Source organism: Kryptolebias marmoratus, linkage group LG11 (genome assembly GCF_001649575.2).
Source record: "Kryptolebias marmoratus isolate JLee-2015 linkage group LG11, ASM164957v2, whole genome shotgun sequence".
NCBI classification, from domain to species: Eukaryota; Metazoa; Chordata; class Actinopteri; order Cyprinodontiformes; family Rivulidae; genus Kryptolebias; species Kryptolebias marmoratus.
In genome coordinates, this window is record NC_051440.1 from 18,933,470 (window position 1) to 18,955,183 (window position 21,714).

Here is a 21,714-nt window from a genome sequence, read left to right on the forward strand (position 1 = left end):
TTAAAGTCAACAGAGTTTGACAAGCTGTCATTAATGCTGCTATTCCTTTATCTCCAGTGATTTATACACAGTAGCTGTACAATCCAATCTGTCTTTCCGCCTTTTGTTGCCAACAAGGAGTGCCACGGTGGGTTGTGTGAGAGCTGACAGCAGTCTTACCTGTGGTTCGTTTTGCAGTTTGATGTGCATCCCCTTGTGGCCAGACAATGCCCTCTTCTCCACAGCGTGGTGCCTGAAGTGATAATAATCTCCAAAAACCTGCAAAAAGACAAACGGGAGAGGCTGTGAAAAAACCTGCAACAACAGGACAGACAGATAGTAAAAAAAGTTTTACATTCATTCTAAAAAAAAAACCAAAAAACCAATAACACAGCAACAAAAATTATGGGAACACAGCTAACTTAAAAGGTAAAAATTTCAGCTTTCAACAGGCTGAAAAAAAGTTAAAAATGATGAAGACTTTAAGTTAAAGGCATTTAAGACAGATTTGCAGATGGAACCTATCAAAAATGGTTAGACAGAATTTAGATGTAGAAATATATTACAGCCTTTCCGAAACATTCTTAATCCTTTTGTCATTGCTCATCTCACATCTTGCTCGTAAAAGAGCTTTTAAGGACAAGTGATTGGATGACAGCTGTCACAAAACTGGCCTAAAACCTCTGGGGGTGCTTATGTTTCATTAGCCTTGCTATTAGACGACACACCCAGCAGTCTGAGCCTCCCCCAGTTGACCTGACAGCATGTTAGAGACTAAATAATAAGGCCATATAGAAAGAAGTAAGTGTGCTGTAACAGATAAAAATAGCTAAACAAAAGATGACGGAAGATGAAGCTGGGGAACAACCCAGCCACTCTTTAAATGAATGTATTCACAAGAGAGCAGCCACCATTTGAGGAGGAAGCATTGCAATCTGTACAGTGGCGCCACTGGGGACTGGCTCACCTTCACAAGCCCAGTGGAGCGGTGGAAGAGACAGGGAAGAGGTGGAGAGGGTGGGGGGGACAACGAAGGGAGGTAGAAGAGTTGGAGGGGACCCAGGGTTTGACAGGCCGACCAGGCAGGATGGATGTGTGTGAGAAACAAGAAGAGCAGACGCAGCAGGATAGAAGGCTCTCCTGGGGCTGCAGGCATATTCTGGAGGCAGGCTGTCTGCGCGGCGCCCAGCCCGGAGGCTTGATCTTGGGGGCCAAGCCTGGCAGCTATAAAGCTGCCATTCTAACCTAGCCAATTTGACTTCACTTGTCTAATATTTGCAATTAAGACTTAATTTTAATTCACTCGCTGTGAGTTTCCATATAAACCAAGTGAGGATCAGGCTTAAATTACCCAGTTTTATGCAGAAAGGATCTTTTTTTTACTGCATGCAATTATGGATAGAAAAGATTAATATGGGTACTTTTGCGATGTCTTTGAAATGAATCTTCTTCAGATTTAAAAAAATGCAAAAAAAAGTCTGATTTACACCTTATGAGCTAAAAAATATATATTAGTCATAAACATGTATTAAATATGTGTTTGAGGAGAGTATTGCAAGTACTAAGCTGATACTGCAGTAACACCAACACAATAGGTAAAATTTTAATACAGTATGACAACAAGACACTCTCTGGAGACCATATTGTGCCAGGTCCTTAACTGATGCTGAAAGATTTTACAAACATTCTGTCTCAAAATAATGTCAAAGCATAAAATGTAATAGCGTCTGCATGATATAAGGCTGCAGTGTGATGAAAGATATGACCCTAAGAATTAATGAGACCCACTTTCACATTGATTGTGGCAGGGCATAAAGCTAATTTGCGCTGCACAGGGGTAGCTTTTCTGGGGGACAAACCTATTTCCCAGAGTGCTGATGTCCTCATTTAGAACTAGTCTAAGGGTCTTGGGGAAACTGAGATGGAGACAGAAAGCTGCAGCTGAGTCATACATCTGCAAAGGTTGAACAAGAGTGAATCATATGGGGTTTGTGCGAGTCTCTGTGTGAATGTGTGTCAGTGATAATAATTGAGAGTACTGTAGGTCATTAGTCACTCTGCCAGTATGCTCTGAATCTGCATTAGAGGCCCACTGCCCTTTACACCCCTCACTGGACACTGCCAGAAGTTGCCATCTCATACTTTAGCTGCTTCATTTCCATTTCTTACACACATTCATTTAGTCTTAGCAGCTCAGCTCTAGGGGCTACAAAGATGTCTCCAGAACATAACCAACATTTTTAATCAATTGCTTCCTCAACAGATGAATGCAAATTAAATTGTACTTTGGTCAGTTGTCTAGGTAAACACCAAAATGACTTCTCCCAGAATGGAAACAAAATCTGTCTTAAAAGTCTTCCCAAAATCCATAATCTTCTCATTTGCCTTGTTTAGATTTAAGACGGGCTCATTGTTCCCACAGCATGCTGTAAAGTACTCCTCCACCTCTTTGTACTCTGCCTCCTCAGCCACCACAGAACACTCCACAAAATTAGAGTCTGTTGAGTATTTTTGCAGATAAAAGGACTGAATTGTACAGAGGTTTGAGGTTTACACCAAGAAGAAAATGGTAAGATTTATTTCCTCTATAGTGCTCCTGGGTAGCTGACCGCTTTTCAGACACACAACCTTTGCGTCTTTTAAACTGTGGTCTGCCTGGCAGGTAGTCAATAATCCAGCCATTTGTAGAGGATCAACTTGTATTTTCTGGAGGTTCTCCATAAGCTTTGCAGCTAAATTGTGTTAAACATACAGTGGAAATCAAACAACCTGATCCTAACAGTACTCCACACTTTGTGGAAATTGAAGTGGGCACGGTGAAGCAAAAAGATGTTGACCAGGAAGGAAGGTAAGCAACTTGCAGTGATTTTTACAGGTACTTAAGTGCTTACTTGGATGAGGCACAGCAGTTTTCCTGAAACCTTCACGATCTAGGATGCTATGGCAATAGGTTTATTTGTAATTGAGGGAATTCTGGCACTATAAAAAGACAGGATGTCTTTGTCAGCACTGAAACCTTCTGATGACTAAAGCTAACTAAGAATATTCAGAACCTGAACGTCTCAAGCCATTTTTCAAGAATATTAAAGAAAAAACAAGTTTTAGCCCTAGGTCTTTTACACTGGGTCTGAAGCACAAAAATACATATGAGATTAGGCAAATTAAGGCTGTTGAAGAGCAATATCCTGCTCAACAGTCAGTGTCAGCATTGTAACAACCACGGCTGTTTAGACAGCAGTCTATAGAGCAGCCAAAATAGGAGTTGGCTTCAGATGTATTAATGCAAAATATATTGATGCTGACATATTTAGCCTTGTGAATACATTTTTTTTTGTTATTTATAAAAGAGCTGCATTGAAACATGAAGAGGTTAACATTTTACTCTTAGTTTAAATTCTTTCCTGTTCACGACTGACCTGTCCTCTACAGTAAAAATGCAGGCTGGACTGCTGCAGTTCTATGAACTATAAATCATCTTATATTGCACATTTTTCCTGATTCTGGGTGTATTTATTTGTGCCTTAAACCTAAAATCCACTAATTTGAGATTAAGATTCGGGGTAATTTTAAACCTTGTATCTTTTCTACCAGGACCATTTTGAAGGGTAAAGTTTGGCTCCTGGAAATCAGTTTAGTTATTGGTTCCTGTGGCCATAACAAAAGTAGCTAAGAAAAGAACAACCTAAAAATGGAAAAAACGACAAAACACATATTTCACATAGGCTTTTAGTGTGATGATACTGGCACCATCTGGATCTTTAGCATTGTTCTGGTTCAGTCTCTCTAACTCTGTCTTCACCTGATTGCTGGAGACAGACTGGTGGAAGGGTTTCAGTGTTCTGCTGTGGGGTAAAATGCTTGTGAGGCCTTGTGATGTCCTTGACAGATTTGCAAGGTAAGACTATGAAATGTAACAGGGAAGCTGTGGGTCTAGCTAGGATGTGAGGTTTGGGTGCCTAGGTACAGGTGAAAAGATTGCTCTTTTTTATCCCTGACCACCCATCCCAAACATTATTCTGCTAGAATTTGCTCTCAACCTTTTTCCTGTACACCTCGTTTACTCTGTTTTATAGCTGTCTCTGCACACCTCAATAATTCTGTCCACTTTCCTGAAGGCTCTCTTCTTCTTGTTCGGCAGCTCCTTCAGGTCAGTGGTAATGCAGGGATTTTTTTTTTTCTCCAGGAAAAGCACATCACTGTCATGGAAGATATGCTTCACACAAAAGCTGATGTAGTCTGTCACATACTTTGTAATAGCATCAAGGTCATCTCCATGTAGTTCATACACTGCATCAAGCCCTTTAAACAACCTTCAAAACAGCCCTTCAGAGTTTTGTTTTAACTTCTTGTAACTACCTTTCCACAGGTCTAATGGTCAAATGATGCTACTGAGAAATAGATGTGTGGGTGTAGGTGAGAAGTACTGATGATTTGTCTGGTTTTGTAAATGGAGGAAGGACAGACGAGCTAAAAAAAAGACATCTCTAATGTGCATAACAAATCTAAAATGTAAACTGTGTGGTAAACCAGTTGCAAAAGTTGTGAAAACTTTGATTTTTCTCAGAAAGTAAGAGGTATAGTTGGAATTTCCTGAGATCCCCATCAATCCATTGAGGAGTTGTTTACTTGGGAATAAAAGGAACTGCCACATGCAGTGTTGACAGTGGCATAAAAAGAAACAATATTTCAAAAGATTAAATAAATACATTTTTGTATTATGACATAATGAAAAATTGCAATGTCTTGAAACTACATATATACAATCTTAGATAAGCAACGACACATCCATCCATTTTCTTTACCCACATTTTTGTGCATTGTCAAGAGGAGCTGGTGCCTATCTCCAGCAGTCATTGGGAAAAAGGTGAGGTATATGCTGGATAGGTTGCCAGTACATCACAGGGCCTCATAGATACAAATGAGACAGACAACCATTCATGCTCTCACTCACACCTAGTGACAATTTCAAGTTATAAATTAACCTAACATGCATGTTTTTGGCAACAACACAACACATATTAAAATGTGCCATTAATTTTTTTTATAAAAACTAAGCCAAAATACAGAAGGCTATAAAACTTTGGCATTGGTCTCTCTGATGACTTCAGCAGAAAAATTTGGCTCAAATTAGTGTGAATAATACAAGTCTATGTGTCAACAGGAAGAGGACGAATTGAGATTAGACATCAAGAGCATAATGTTCAATAGGAGGTTAATTAAGAATGGCTCTGAGGTCAGTGTATTCAGGCATCAAAGAAACACATGTAATTCTATTTGGATATTATAAGTATAATTTATAAAGGTCCATAAAGAAGCTATTGAAATGTCTTTGCAAAAAGCAGTGAAAGAACCACTTTCATTAGATATGTTAAATGGAACAGAAGTCATTATTATTCTCTTTCTCTGCATAACCACAGTTGTTAATGAGGGAAGCTCATCGTTTTCATGCTTTCAACTCACCTGATGGTATTCGTACATTTTCTGTGATGCCTAAATTCTTAAATGTTGTCAGTTCTTAAAGATTATTGCCACAATATCAAAAAATAGGAAGTAGTAGTATGGTGTATGTTTTGGGTGTTTTATTGACTTACTGACTTAATTAAGCCCAAATAACCCAAGACCTGCAGTAAATGTCCAATTTCAATCTAGTTTCTTATTTAAAATATATATTTTTTTCTCAATAATCAGATGTTTTGATCACCCGACTACAAGGTGTTATTTTTGCATTGTGATTCTCCATGTGCAGTATGTCATCATAGCAACAAGAATAAAAAAATGTGTGGCAGGTTTGGCCAACAAAAAGGAGTGTGTGTGTGTGTGTTATAGCAGCTGATTATTGGAAGGGTTGTGTCATCCCCAAAAAATCAGTAATAAGCTTTACACAGTTTACACAAGTGTATTTGAGATAAAATAAATAAATAAAAATAAAAGCTGTATGTAAATTTTGGTCTTTAACAATGACTTCTTATGTAACGTTGGAGTGACAACTAAATGGTCACTGGTCAGAGTACCAGCATTACAACTGGCATTGTTGCATTGCAAGACTCTGTCCAGTATTCTTATGACAACAAATGGGTCTGTGGGTAGTAAAATTCAGCTTTTGGCCAGCACTATACAGCTGAGCAATAAAGCAACTAGTTGGAGAGTATACATAGTCTATAACACACAAAATAATGCTTTATTAAACCCAAACAGAGATTAGTCTCAGTATATATTAGTGACCCTCCCAAAAAAGTAAAAACTAAAATTCTAACTAAGAACAGCCGTCATTGTTGAAGATCATCTTTAAAGGTTTACCTTTGTATATCCTAATTTTATGTATAGTCTAAAGTCAGTAATATCTTGCTCTGCAAATAATGAACAATCCCAAATGTTATCAATCTTGACTAAAACAAAATAATTTGAAAATAATTTGGAATACTACAACTAAAGACGTTCCTGCACAGTTATCAAAAATACAGTGTTAGCCATGAGCACTTCATGAAACTTAACATGTATTTTTATATCCATTAAAAACAAACCATATGCTATATAAAATTATGCTTCGTATTTACATACTGCACCACATTTGGTAAACCAAACACAAAGATGGAGTAATAAAATTATACTGTAGAAACAATACCAGTTTCACTGCTATTGTCAAGCATGTTCTCACTGTCTGAACTACCAAAAGTTCAGTCATTTCCTATAAAGCCACCCACTGAGATGCAGACCTTTGAAAAGATGACACAGGGCATGAAGAGGCTGCATAAAAGCCAAATAAAACCACTGCTTCCACATTGGGACTACCCTCTGTGGCTGTGACTTTATAGGAGTTCATCTGTGAATCTGACACATGTATTAACATTAATTAACATTTAGCATGGAAAACTATTAAAGTGTGTCCGCTTTTGAATAAAACCTACTGTGAAGTCATGAGATGAAATCAAATTTAAAATGGCATTTTTTATGAACTGAGATTTGTCTAAACTGAGACCATCTGATGTGAATGTCAAGTATTTCAGGCTTGTAATTTCAACAACTTTGAACTTACAAGAGTGAGCACTTGTGTGAGATACAGACGGACGTGGGAGTTTACACGTTGGCTGAACTTGAGTGCAACTGACATTAAGATTGCTTATCAAAAGCTTTCTGTCAGTCTGAGAGCTATGTGAGGCATCAGAGAGGCATCAACCAGTTGCACTGCCCACTCAACACATCAGCGTTTTTCATTTGGATCTTTATTTCTCTGTCAGTTCCTTTCCTTCCATGTTTTTTTTCTCTACCTACCTTGTAGGGTTGGGCAGTAAAAGCTAAAAGACAGTGTTTACTGCGAGATGCTCCACAGAGGTTAACTCTTAAAATCTTTCAACATCCTATGAAAGAATTTAATCTCTTTGTGGACAATTATTAGTCATCATGTTGTTTGAAGACTTCAAGGTGAATGGAAGTAATGTCATGGTTTGTCTGCTACATCCCAGATTCTCCTGTGTCTTGTTCTGCTCTATGCTACGGTGGCTGTTCTGGCATCGAGCCACCTTTCAATATGGTGGCTGTCAATATTGGCCAGAGGAGATTGGCCTCAGATCAGTGGCGCTGAAAAGAGAAATTCAGTAAGCTTTCACAAGACCATGGCCTAATGTTGTTTTACATCACACATTATGTGGATACAAGCATTCAGCCACCTCTTTGAAGGTGATATCACATGTGAAAGTCAACTTCCCACTCACATCAAGTTAGTGAGGACGAACTTATGTGCAGCAATTGTTGAGAAATGCCTGCCTTTTTTATGTCTGTCTGAGGTTGTCTTGAGTCAACAGAAAAGGTACATGCTAAAATCAATTTTTTCTTATCACCAAACTGTAACTCTGCAGAGGGACTTTCAGTATTTATAGAGAGAGTACTGCAGAAGCCTTACATTCTGAGAGCATGTAGTTGAGAAATGCAACACAATTTTTGTATACATCAAGTATACAGACTGAATAACAAATGTGTCCGGCAACATCCATCTTCCTGATCTTGACAGTGGCAGACTTTGGCATTAGGTTAACTCTTACGCTTAGAGAAGTGCACAGAGGCATATCGACATATCAGGATATTTGGACTTGTAGTCAGTCAAACACATCTCTCAAAAAGAAATACTGACACTAATGGTTGAGTTGTAACTGCAGCAAAATGTCAGAACTGCTTAACACAGTCTGCTATACGGTACCTCATACTATCCAACACACGTTGATGGACAACAGTCAGAAAGGTGCATGAGTGCATGAGACACACAATGCTCTTCTGCTTTTAAAAACTGCTAGATGCAGCTTGTTATACATCTAAAATAGAAATGTCAGAAGCACAGCAGAGCTCATTGATTGCCACACAACCCGCCAGCCTTCGTTCCGCCTAAACTTCCCCTTTTACGAACGTTGCTTTTTTCTTTTATTGTGTTGCTTATTCACATGGAGCACACAGAATGAAACACCCCATAGAAAGTGCTATGCTTTCTCTGCAGACACAGCAAATGTATTCTTGTGATTTTGTATGGTATGATATTTCTTCTTTGGCTGAAAAAACAGCCATGTTGTTGGCGTCCACTGAGCCAACAGGCTGCCATCTTTTGGACTAATTACAGCTGCAACTTTGGGGTTCTGCTTATTGGGAATAGCTCATTATTTTCTCATGAAAGAGAAGCTAATTGAGTGTTTTCAAATTAAGGGTAATTATTTGTTTTCATCTTAGCTCTAATTCTATTTACCAGCTCAAGAGACTTACTGTCTTGGCAAAAGCTGAACCATAAAAACAGTTTTGGCTAATTATGTGGCTGAAAGCAAATATTTAACAAAATCTCAATAATAAAAAAAAATAATTTTTGCAGTAGTTGTTAAGTAATGCAACAGAGGTGGCATAAAAGGTGTGAAAATGGATATGAGCTATTGAATAGGTGTTCCTAAATCAAAAAGAAAAAAAAGAAGGCTTGTATGAGCGACTAGAAAAAAAGACCAAAGACCTTAAAGGCAAAAAGATGCCAAACTGTGGAGTACTCATCTGGGCTTATTTCTATTAAGACAAAATAGGGCACAAGTGGAAAATAACAGAAAAGAGGAGAAATGAAAGTGTGGTGGGAGAAAGAAATGTATCACAGGAGAACCAATAAATGGAGAAGGTGGAAAACTAATGACTACAAAAGGCAATTGTCACTAAAAGGGCAAAAATACAGAGTTCCCAATGATGCCTGACCTTTAACTTATATCACCATAAAACTGAATTCATACATATCTTTGCTCTCTAAATGGCTAGTGTTCCAAAATCCTTATCAAAGTTGGCATCACCCGTTGTGATTTAAGGCCAGAATAAAAATAAATAAAGTACCTCTTATGCTGTGTTGAAATGAGTTTCATTTTAGATTAGAACATAAAATGAAACAGCCAAAGTTGTTGAATCTTAAACATCTGCTGCAGACAGAAAAATTGTAGACTAATGTAAAATTCCTGATGTAGCTTATCTTTATGGGGTGACTTTTGAGAGAACAGATAAGGGACAGAGCAGAGAGAGGTGCCTTATCAGAAACCAAACACGAAACACACACACAAAGCAAGAAAACAAGCTGAATCATCACTCAGTCGAGCACTGTTAACAGAAGCTCTGACACATCCAGCAAGAACTCACAAAGGCCGTTTTCACAAAACCATTCAAGCCGGGACTTAGACGCCATCTAGCCGTTTCGGTGTGATTTCNCTTTGTGCCGTGAAGCAAGGTCATAACAAGAGTTAAAATTTTCGACATGTGAAAAGGATAGCCAGCTTTGCAGCTAAATAATGTGATGAAGTGATATTATATGATCTGTACGACCACCTGGTCACAAGATTTAACAACAAAACGCAGATTTATTACCGAGGAAAGACTGATGATGATGCACAGTCATTGGTGATTTATGAACAGCCACAGGCAGCATAAAGACCATTTCATGGAAATGTTTTGTGAAAGTGCCTAAACACACTCAAGTTCAAAGTAGGAAATATGCAGTAAAGGTTTTAAAGGGGAAATGAAAAATATTTGGAAGCTAACATAAATCAAAAGGAATTCATATAGGTGCTTGTTTTCAGAGTCTCTCATTTTAAAAAAATGTACACAAATTGGCTGCGCCTCCTTCTACATCACCAACCAAGAAGATAACAACGCCGACACAATCACCCCACATTGTGATTTTGACACAGAAATTCTATAAACTAGTCATCACCATTTTAAATTAAAGAAATGGACCACTGGAGTGTTTTATGATTGTTTTTAACTAAAAGAAAAATATGAAAACTCATTAATTTGGTGTTTTATTTTATTTCCCCTTTAAAGAGCAGCAATAAGAATGAAATACAGAGATAATGTGAATGTGCCTTTGAGAGAGAGACTTTACATGTTTTATTATCAAACTTTTCCTTTTTTAATGTTAGATTTAACATAAAGGGCTAATACTCAACTGCTTGGTTACAGTAATGTGCAAAATAAATGAGTACACAACCAAGTTTAAGTATATGGTTTACAAGAGTGTTTAATATTCATGAAGAGAACAGCTTCTGTAAATGGCTTCCTCTTGAATTGGTAAATTCAGTAATTTAACCTGCTCTGATCTTTCAGAGCAAAGCTGTGACATGCCTGAGGGGGAGGAAAGCTAGGCATCCTTCCATAAAATGTTCCTGTTACCACTCACTGAACAGGAACAAAAATTCAAAGCAAAACACGATGGCAAACACAGCAAACAACAAAAGAAAGCTAGGATGAAAGACAAACTAACACATTTAAATTCACAGGTAAAATGAATCTTCACTGAACCTGGAGCCACTAGGGGCCTCTTTCTCTTACCATGGGGAAAATACAGAAGAGTAGATGTTAGGATACATGAAAACAACTTCTGTAAAAGCAAAGAATTTAGATCAAACTGGGTTAAATTTCCAGCCACTGGGAGAGGAGTAGCACAAACAGACACTGAACGAATGAAGAGGATCGGTGCATGTTAGATGCAAAGAGACCATAGATAAAAATGTGCTACCACAATAAGCACATTCAATAAAAAGACAAGACAATGAATTACTGTGTTATTTAAATTAAGCAAAACAATGCATAAAAATATACTGAAACGAGTAAAAAAATTACAACATTGCACCTCAAATGTGAATTTTCTTAAATAGTGATTATGTTGCAGTGTTTAGTATTCAGTAGTAGCACTAGTAGAATATGAGTGCAGTTAGCGTTTGGTTTATGCCTCAAGACAGAAAGTCGCCTTGATTGCCACGTCATAAAAATTTAATAGCAATTCTCTACTGAGGTGAAAAGCACACACAAGCACCACTTGACTTCATCAATCCACTGAAACATCTGCACACATGCAGAAACAAAACACAAAGTTATGAAAAAAAAAAAAAGTACAACCACTTTTAATTTTAAGGTTATACAAATGAGGTAAAAATAAAAATGTTTGGTCCCCACCAGCTATTAGAATCAGGTAAATATAACCCCACATAAAAAGCAACATAAGTATGAATTATTTTTTTTACAAAAAAATAAGACCAAATTCTGAGTCAGTGTGAGAAAAACAGAGTGCACCAAGACCAGCTCCATTGGAATTATCATAGAAAGTAACAGCTTGGTGCTGATAATTAAATCCATTGATTAACTGATTCTTAGCATTGGTGAGCAGCTCTGTAAAAACAGAAGTTGCTGGTTTAGTGCATTCAGATGTGGTAACATATTGCCCAGGAGGAAAGACAATGATTATTATTTTATTTTATTGACTTCCATTCATTACTGTAGCCTTACCGTAAAGCTAACCATTACCAGTACATGCCTCACCTTAAGCTAAACTCAATTCACACTTGAGCCCTAAACCTAACCCCCAACCCAAAAATAGTGTTCAATCTTATTAGGACCTGACAAGGTAGATATTTATACCAGAAAAGGCCCTAAAAATGGTAATGTAACTAATGTAACTTTAGTACACACACCATCCATACATTATTGTCTATCGCTTGTTCTGGAATCAGGTGGTGGGTACAGCAGCTTGAGCAGGGAAGCCCAGATTTTTCTACAGTCACCTCCTCTAGCTCTTCCATGAGGATTTCAAGGCATTGCCAGCCCCAGAGACAGTCTCTCCAGCATGTCCTCGGACTTCCCTGGGGTCTCCTCCCAGTAGGACATGCCCGGAACACCCTCCCTAGGGAGGCATCCAGGGGGGTATCCTTACCAGATGCCCAAACCACCTCAACTGACTTCTCTTGATGTGGAGGAGCAGCGGCTGTACTCAGAGTCCCTCCTGGAAAACCGAACTCCTCACCCTAACTCTAAGTGAGAGCCCAGCTAACCTGCAAATTTTGAAAGACTGCATCCACAATCTCATTCTTTTGATCACAACCCAAAGTTCATGCTTCCTAGGAAAGTAGATTGACCAATAAACAGAGTTTTACCTCGCAGCTCAGTTCCCTTGTCACCACAATGGGCGGGTACAGTTGTACAGTAGTACTAAATACACACAAAATACTATTGCATGTTTTTTTTTTTGTGTTAGTCCCCATATCTTTTGTCCACAGGGCCAAAAATGGTCAGAAAGATGCCACTTTCCCAAAGGATAAAAGCCCAACTTCTTGTTCGTAGAAAACTACACTCCAAGAAAAATCAATATGAAGAGCACTCAAAGCTATGTCCTATTGATTTTTTATAGACTCAGATCAGTCAATCTATCAATGCAAGCAAGAGGAAAGACAGAAACTGCTATAAGTATACAGCAGCAGTGACGGGAGACTTAAAAAAACATGCAAAATATCTTCTACCTAGTAGGTGCCCTTCACTTCAAGGGCTCAGCTCAGCAAGATTGAAGCTTTCAGCACCTTCAGACAGGAAAAGAAAATGCAGCTGTGTTGCATTAAAAAAAGACCCCAAGAGAAAATCATCAGCAACTTTCACTTATACATCACAGAATGATAAAGAAACACTTGTGTGCAGGCAAACTGACACACTCACATTTTTACACATCTGTCTTCATCTCACCGTGTCTGATGAGGTCAATAAAAAAGTCAACTCCAGCCTCTAGCTGCTCCCTTGGGCTTGTTCCTCAGACATTGGTCTGCTATGGAGCACTGGGATTCTGTAAGACTGCTGGATTATTCATTTGCAGTGTGTAACTCAACCAACTGCCCCTTTTCACATCACCTATGCTGAATTCGCTGGTGCCTGTACAGCCTCTGTCAGGCTCTGTCGCACTAGTTTGGAGGAACTGAAGTAAATAGGTTCCACTTGCATTTCAATTCATCTCTTTTCAGTTTAATCCCTTTAGTTTTGTTTCTTTCAACTCCAGTGGTTTGTCTTCTGGTTCCATCTACAAGTTCAGTAGTTATACTTTATCTCTCCTCTCATGTTGATACTTTTCTGTACATCAATGGCATCTTCCTCCATCTGTTGATAGATTCAGTCTGTATGTGAACACATTACAAATGATCACATTTATCTTCAGTATGCCAGGACATTGTGGATTCTATCTTTGAAGCATTTTCCTGAGATGCAGTGATGTTCTGCACTTTTCCTGCATATATCATCACTTCAGCGATTTGCAGTGCACTATAGTGGGTGGAAAAGTGCAGCAGGTTCGACATGTTACTGGTAATTTAATGTCACAAAGCAAAGATTGTGCTGTTTGCTGCTCAGGGTCAATAGCACACTAAAGACAGCTTCATCCTTTGGACCTCTTGTCATTTCAGTAAATAGCCCGCACATATATTTAATGTATTCAAAAAACACATTAATTGCATTATTAGTGTTCATGTTTTCCTTTATATGCCATGGTTAAAACGGTAAACAGATCTATTGTAACTGAAAATAATCCAATATATGAATTTAATGTATTCGGGTGAAATTCTAAAATTATCTTTGTCCGCCAAAACAACAAGAAGAAAGAAAGAAAGAAAAAGGTGGGTGATAATGTTTTTCTATGAACCACTGGACAGATTTTAATGGATCTCTCGGAAAATAGTCTATTGATGAACACCTACAATTGATTAGCTTTTGAAATCAATCCAATTCAAGATGACATCGCAGCACAAAAAGGATAGGACACAGGTCAGTTTTACAGATACTGATCTAAAATACGATGTGTTAGTAGCCGAGGCTGATTCACAACATATACTCTGAGCATGATCATAACATTATTGTCAAGGTTTGACCAAAACGACTATATTTCTGTCACACAAGATGATCTTTGATTAAAACTCTGGCATGAAAGGTTGCATATGATATGCATTCCTTCATATCTTTTAACTTTTTCTGATGTTTTAATTCTTGATAATTATCAGCATTGACAGCTTTTACATTTTTACTTTACCACAGTTACTTTTACCTGCAAATATGTGGGTATTATGAACAAAATCTGTCAATAAGCACAAGAAACATAACTTCATTTTTATAAGAATGTGAAATCCATGACCTAGTGAAACACTTGCGATCATTGTCAGACTTTAATACATCCATCCATTTTCTTTACCCACTTCTCTTTTGGCTGGGAGCTGGTGCCCGTCTCCAGCAGTCACTGTGCGAGAGGCAGGGGACACCCAGGACAAGTCCATCAGAGGGACACATGGAGACAAACTACTCCCGCTCTCACTCACACCTAGGGACAATTTTAGTGTTACTAATTAATCTAACATGCATGTTTTTGGTCTGCAGGAGTAAATCGACGTGAGCACAGGGAGAACATGCAAACTTTACCCAGAAAGGCTCCAGGGCAGGAAGCGATCCTGCAACCTTCCTGCTGGGAGGCCACAGCTCTAACCACTGCTCTGCTGTGCCACCCTTTATCAGACTTTAATATCAGTAAATCCTTGGAGTTATGAATGCATAAAGTCTAAAATTTAGTTCTTTTTTTAGAGATTATCTTTAAATGCTAAAGAAAAGTGATGAAAAGGTAAATGCCATACAGCTATCACAACTGTAACACAGAGATTTCCACCGAATAGATTGAGTTCTGTTCAAATTACTGAGTAATTTCAATCTGAAGATATATTTTAAATAGTCATATCGGCTTATGCATACCAAGAAGTGTATTTGAAATAAAAATTAGTATATAACCTCACAACAGTTTTAGCAAAAGACTAACTCTCTCATGACTCTCAATTAAAAGATAAAAGGGTGCAATGGTCATTAAAATATAAGAGCAAGCAGACTTCAGGAGTGGTGGGATCTGGGCATATTTGAACTAAAACTCATTCAAATTCATGGAGCGTCACAGCCCTTCCTTGAACCTCAAAAGTACAGAGACTTGAAGACATCAAAACATCTTCCATTTGAGAATTGTGCTCTTTGTGTACAGACAATCGAAACTTGAGCCTTGAACATCCTCATTGCAGACTGGAATATTCTGCTGGCTTGTGTCCAAATCTGAAGGGCCAACTCCTTAAGGTACAAGATCATTATGAGTAAGAGCACATAAGACTCAAGACATACACATCCATCTATCTATCTATCTATCTATATCGATATGGCTTGGAGGCAGATTGTCACAAGTAATAATCATCACTCTTTTGTGTATACAAAAAAAGTAACATCAAAAACCTTTTTGCAGTATGACTGATAGTCAACTTCCAACAGAGAAGCTTAAAGGTTGGTAGAAGGAAATATAACCACAAGTCAGCATTATTGTCATATTTATAATAGCACATTGTGTTTTTAATTATAGCTGCTAGCTGATGCGTGAAAGCCTGCCCATCAACTTCCACAAACACCAAAACAGATAGGGTCGAAGACATTAGGTGTTTGATTGCTCCATTATTAATTTATATGTGTCTCTGTTTATGGTCAGCACACACATAAAAAAGGGAGGAGACAGGATTGCTAAGGCTGCTGTCAAAGTACTTCAGCATAATTTAAATCTAAGAAAGCTTTTTTAACATTGTAACTGCAATGTTTCTTTAAGTGTTATAGATATGAAAATCAGTTAGTAGCAGCAAAACATGTGAAGCTATGAAAAACTACAACATTTGTGAAGCCTTAAGTTTTTAGTGTCAATTATCTGTTGATACGAAGAGTTTTGTCCTGGAGTAGGTGGAAGACTGTCAAGGAAAAAATGTGAATGTACAAAACAATGACAGCTGCATTCACATCTAATCATAATTAATTTGCTAATTTTGTAAGCCTGAAGATACAAAACACTAAGCTTTTTACAATTTTCAAACTATATCAAGTAGGGATGCACCGATTGATTGGCAGGTGAAATGAATCAGCTGATTTTAAGCTCGTCCAGCTCGATCTGTGACTAACAAATCACTCACTCAAAAATCCTTTTTTTTTTCTTTCCTCCAGTCAGTGAACACACCGTAACACAGCTTGCACTAGCTTCGTAAGTCTTTTGTGTAGAAGTTTTATTGAGTGAGGAAGGTTCAAAGTTTCTGGCAAAAGTAAAGTCAGAGGGAGAGTAACAGGCATAGGAAGTTATTAAAAGCAAAGACAGAGCTTTTATGAAGGTAGGTATACATGTCTGCTGCTTAATTTAGACAACATCTTTCAGCTGTCGTTTAAAGCGATGACTAATGGAAGTCCAACCATACACTTCACTTTGACAGACATGGCACACTTCCATTCTGAGGCGTGTTTTAAAAAAACAAAAACCCAAATGATTATGAGCCTACAGTATAAACAGTTTTATAAGAAAGACATTTTGCGCTTCTTTTTTTAGGTGAATTTTACTTGTACAATTATTTAGTTTAGTAAACCTTTGGTAGCTCATTTTTTTTTGACAGGGAGAGAAGATTCTGTAACCTGATGCCACTTAGATGAACATTTATTGTATATAATAATAATTAAACAATATATTTTTTATGTAAAAGTTTTATTGTGAACAGATTAATTTTCAACTCAACATTTTTATCTCCATCAAGAAGGTAATGTTTTAAGTAGTGTTGGTTGGTAAAATCGGCCTACAAAATTGCAGTCCTACATTGGCCTATCAGCTTTTTTGGAGACCACGGCCGCTTGTTTTTTTTGTAATTTACTTGTGTAGTTTTAACTTGCAGATCTGCCACCTTATAATAATAGGTTTCTGTCATAGTCTGTTTGGTATTTTTGTGGTGAAGTACAGTGCATTTTCCTACTTATTTATGTGCATACAATTGGAATGTACTGTAATGTGGAAGTGTGATGTTCATAATAAGAGGAAACCAGGTTCAGTTACAGCAAGTTTTTCTTTAAGTTTAAATTTAACACAATAAACTATGCTACATAAATCTGATGCAGCAGAAACACAGGAACTAAACTACTTCTCATTTGCAGTGTGGGGTGTAAGGATTTGTGTGGCAGCATGGAAAAAAAAGGCATGAGAGTACAGAGCACTTACTATAAAGGACTCTTGTGCAAGGTCCCAAGATAGCCTTCATAACAATGATAAATGGCTGAAGCATTCTGCAGCATGTATCGCATATGAATAGCACATTTAGGACTTTTTTCCCTTTCTATTACACTTCAAATGGCAGCATACTGGAGAAAACTTTGGCAAAACAAAGCTAGGAAATTAACACGAGAAGTATTGTATCTCTCAAACCTCGCAGCACATATGGATGTTAGCTGCATGATTGAAGGTTGAGGTGGTTACTTAATAAAAATTATTGTTTAATGTAGACTATAAGTTTATAGTGCTTGCAACTCCACCGAACCATTAAATAGGAGGCATTTAGGCAGTGCATTACTTTCCAGAGTGACCCATTAGTATAAATAAATAAACTTGTTTGTTCAAACCTTAGGTTAAAACTCATTAATCAAATGTGTGAAAACTGTTTTTATTGTAGTTGAGAAATAGTATCTGAATCAATTGTCTCCATTTGAATTAGTGAATAGAAAAGAATAGACGTTGGACACAAACGGTAGATGCTGCAGTCGTTGCAGGAGTTCTGCAGAGGCAATTTTCCACAATCGCAGCTTAAATTACTGAATAGCTGAGGCAAATTCCTTATCAAGACCTAAGAGCCTGAAGGTTGTACAACAATTTGAATCGAAAACCTTTGAAATGTTCCGGGTCAGCAGCTTCATTTTTTTCATGTCAGTTTTATTTTGAACAATACAATTTGGAAAAACTTCAGCATGGTTTAAATTTCAGAGAGCTGTTCATGCAGCTTCACAATAGGGGAGCGAAAATGGGGTGAACACTTCAACAGTTTTCTGTATTCATCTCGTACTGTGGTATTCTTTTCACATGGCGAACACTCTTTCTACATTATTCAGGCTGAGAATGATCTGGATCTATTATAACTACAACACACATCTCCCATATCTGGGTGCAGAGCTGCATGGTAGCACCTACGCACCAATCATCCACACATACATAAAAACTCTAATAGCACTGCAAGGATCATTAGCCGCTAATTATGCAACTCTGGATATTTCATTTAAAACCCATACTTTAAGTTTAGAAACTGATCTTAATCTGTTTTTATACAATTTTTTATGGGAATAAAACAAAGTTCTAGTCATTGAGCTGCCTCTTTGTTTGCTACAGCCACAAACCTGCACATAAACAATGAAGCTACCTGATCACAGAGACAAAGAGAGAGGAACAGCTGCCTTGTTTTCACCTTCACCATCATCTTGTCTCTGCTAAATCGCATCACTCTGCAATTGATCAAGTGTCACGCTTCAGAAAGAGCTTGATAACACCCGCCGCCTAGACCTTTTACTTCACCATTTTGCTTTCCTCAAAAGGTCACGCTTTCATTTTTTTTCTTACAGTGGCACAAAGTTCACATTACTCCGCCCAACTTTTTCCTGCATCGCATCAACTTGTCAGACGTTTCTTTGGGAGAAATGCTAAAAGAGAGAGCAACAAATCACAGACAGCCTGCGGCCTGGCTGTGCATGACAATGAATGTTTATAATGCTGGTTTAATAAAGGTTTCACTTGATTTATGTTTATGTAAACTTATTAATAGAAATTACAATATTTTCCCTCCTACACAAACCCTTTCACTCAACCCAACACCACAGTGAGGTCACAAAAAACAGTCATCTGTATTCTCCCACTCATCTGGGGATAATATAGGAATAAAGCACACAGAATGAAACATCATAACTACATAAATAAATTCATAAGGCATAACATGTAATTGTATACATTGTATAAAATATACAAATCCATAATAAATCTGTAATTATTGGCCAATGATATGCATTTTTTTACTTGCTTGTGTTGGATTCATCACTTTGATTATTTAAAACTTTTTGCACATGTATGATGAGGGTTTCCAAAGCAAAACCTGTGCAAATAATTATACGTATTTAGGATTAGCCCACTTGCTTTGATTTACAGTCAGTGCTTCTAGTACTTATTCAGAAGCTGGTCAAAATGCATTTATTTAATTGCCTTGTTGGTTGGGATTTCATTTGTATCTCCTCATTTAAAGAAGAATACCAATTATACATGTGAAGCGATAAAGAAAAATTGTAATCTGCTGAATTTCCAACTACAAGTAAAAAAAAACAAAACAAAACTATCTAACACTAAAACTGATCTAAGATTTACATTAAACGTGGACATAAATTATTCATGCCAATTTGACTGGCTGCATGTTGAAACAAATCCAGACAAAGAAATTATGCTGCTAAATAAACAGCATATTCAATTTCGACAATAAAAAGTAAAACACTAAAACATCAAATAAAGGCTAATGTTAGGAGTTATTTTGAGATATGAGATGCTTCATCATAGATGACAGAATGTGGGCATTGAGCACAAAAACTAATAACTTCTAAATAATGTGTCTTATGTCCTGAGTCACAGTCAAATTATATATTATTTGTGCACTTGCATGGTTCCAAAGAGGTGTTCAGGGTTTCTGACAGCAGAATGTAATATTGGCTCGGCACTGATCTGATTGCCAACTCCCATCTGTGGGTATCGCTTCCCACACATCTACAACTTGGTTGTTTTATTTTTAATTCTTATTTTCATTTAAACCCTCTTTTATGCCTGCACATATTACATTTCTAATAAAAAAATCCCCATAGCAAGGACATGAATTGCTCTTGTGAAAAAGGGGGAAGGAACAGAGAGAGAAAATTGAATCTGACTAGACAATGTTATTAGGAGAAAAACATAACTGGGCAGGACTGTGAAGGTAGAGATTTAATAAATTAAACTGCAAGTGCATAGCAGATGATTGCGGTGCGACGGGTAAGCACCTCGTTCAGCTGCATTGCCTGAGCAGTCCTCTTAACTTGCAGAGGATGTGGACAGCCTAAGGCTTTCTCAAGGCCTATGCGTTTCAACTTTAGGGCAGAAAAAAAAAGATGAACTCAGAATTTCTACATTGTAAGACCTATGAAAGACATTCCTTTATCAGGCGTTTAACATGCTTAGCAGGTGTGGAATTTGCTGGCTTGCTGGTAATTCATTTCAATAATGCGTTACGTTTTTATGATTTGGTTTAGTTGATGCTGGAAAAACACAATGTGTGCCAGTAATTATTAAACAATTAATATCTACGTTAATCTGAAAAATAGAAAATAATTAAAAAAAAAACAGCAGTTGAAAACATTCAACAAAGACTTCTGATTGCTTTATTGGGTTGTAGCATAAATGTTAGCTGGAACATTTTTGGTAATTTTTGTTTTGCGTTGTGGCAGCAGTAGATTCAGTGGTGATAGGAGTAATAATAACCTTTACTGACAGCGGCAGCAATAATTGTGGCAGTAACGGCAATAACAGTGACACTGACAGCTCCAGGTAGTTAATTTCTGGCAAATGAGTATTTTCATATTTATTCGATTATTACATTCCTGACTATTTCATCCCCATCGCTGCTAAGACCGGATGATTTTCATTATTCTTTTTTGACAGACTGATGCACGTATTTGCCACAGCATAGTTATACATTTCAATCTTTCCACAGTGCCAAGAAAATTATCTTTACACTGGCATGTGCACAATACAGATTGGTCCTTTCAGTGTTTCACAGCGAGGTTGCAAATGTCTGCAGACACACGAGGGAATTCAAAAGCCAGAGCTGCGGCTGCACCACTTATGTGACCACACAACTTGCAGCCCCTTTTCAAAATGTCATGCTGTCACTGACTGTTGTTGACCTGAGTGCTGCAATAACCACCTTCAATGTTATGTTTGTTCTGGGTACAAACAACCCTTGCAACAGTCAGGGATACGTATGAAAGGCGCGCACACACAACCTGCATGTATGCTCCTAACATTCTGCATGTAGAGTCTGTCAAAACTGGTAAAAAAAATTCTAGTAGATGTGACAAAGTATTAAAGAATAGGAAATTTTCTGGGGCACTCACTGTGAGTCGGTGAGTATGGAAGTCCGTTTGATGGTAAAAGCTGCTGCTTCATACTCTAAATTAGTGACCTACATGTTGCTTTCCAGTCGTTTTTTTGTTTGCGGGGATACATTCAAATTCATGTACTTTTAATAACAACACAAAATCATTTTTCACTGAGCCTCATCCATCGTTATCATTTTGTTGTAAACACGGCAATTTTCATAACATCCCTTTTTGCATCATCTTCTGCCTTCTGGCCGCTCCAAATAGACGCTCCACTGCACCCCCTCTCTTGTATTTCATGCTGTGAGAACACATCTTTAGCAGAAACTCTCCTGCTGTGATGTACATGTGTGAATAGCAACTGCGGAAGACCAAGTTGTCCGCACGTTCTCTAGAACATCTTTGGTGTTCATGTGCAAAAATGGCTTATGGTGTGGTTTCCTACTGTGAAGCATGAAGGAGGAGTGTGGG

The 21,714-nt window shown here is 37.7% G+C and overlaps 1 protein-coding gene across 2 annotated transcripts in view; it reads right to left on the reverse strand.

Moving 5' to 3' along the window:
• furinb (furin (paired basic amino acid cleaving enzyme) b) overlaps window positions 1–21,714 on the reverse strand; it is an 83,550-nt gene that overhangs the window by 45,080 nt on the left and 16,756 nt on the right. Inside the window, exons 2-3 of one of the 2 annotated variants that reach the window (XM_037978446.1) lie at window positions 12,765–12,821; window positions 160–258 (exon numbers count right to left, since the gene is read on the reverse strand). In XM_037978446.1, the coding sequence (XP_037834374.1) occupies window positions 160–189 (30 nt within the window). In that variant the 5' untranslated portion in view covers window positions 190–258; window positions 12,765–12,821. The remainder of the gene's footprint in view (window positions 1–159; window positions 259–12,764; window positions 12,822–21,714) is intronic. The other variant, XM_017423047.3, reaches the window with a different exon arrangement.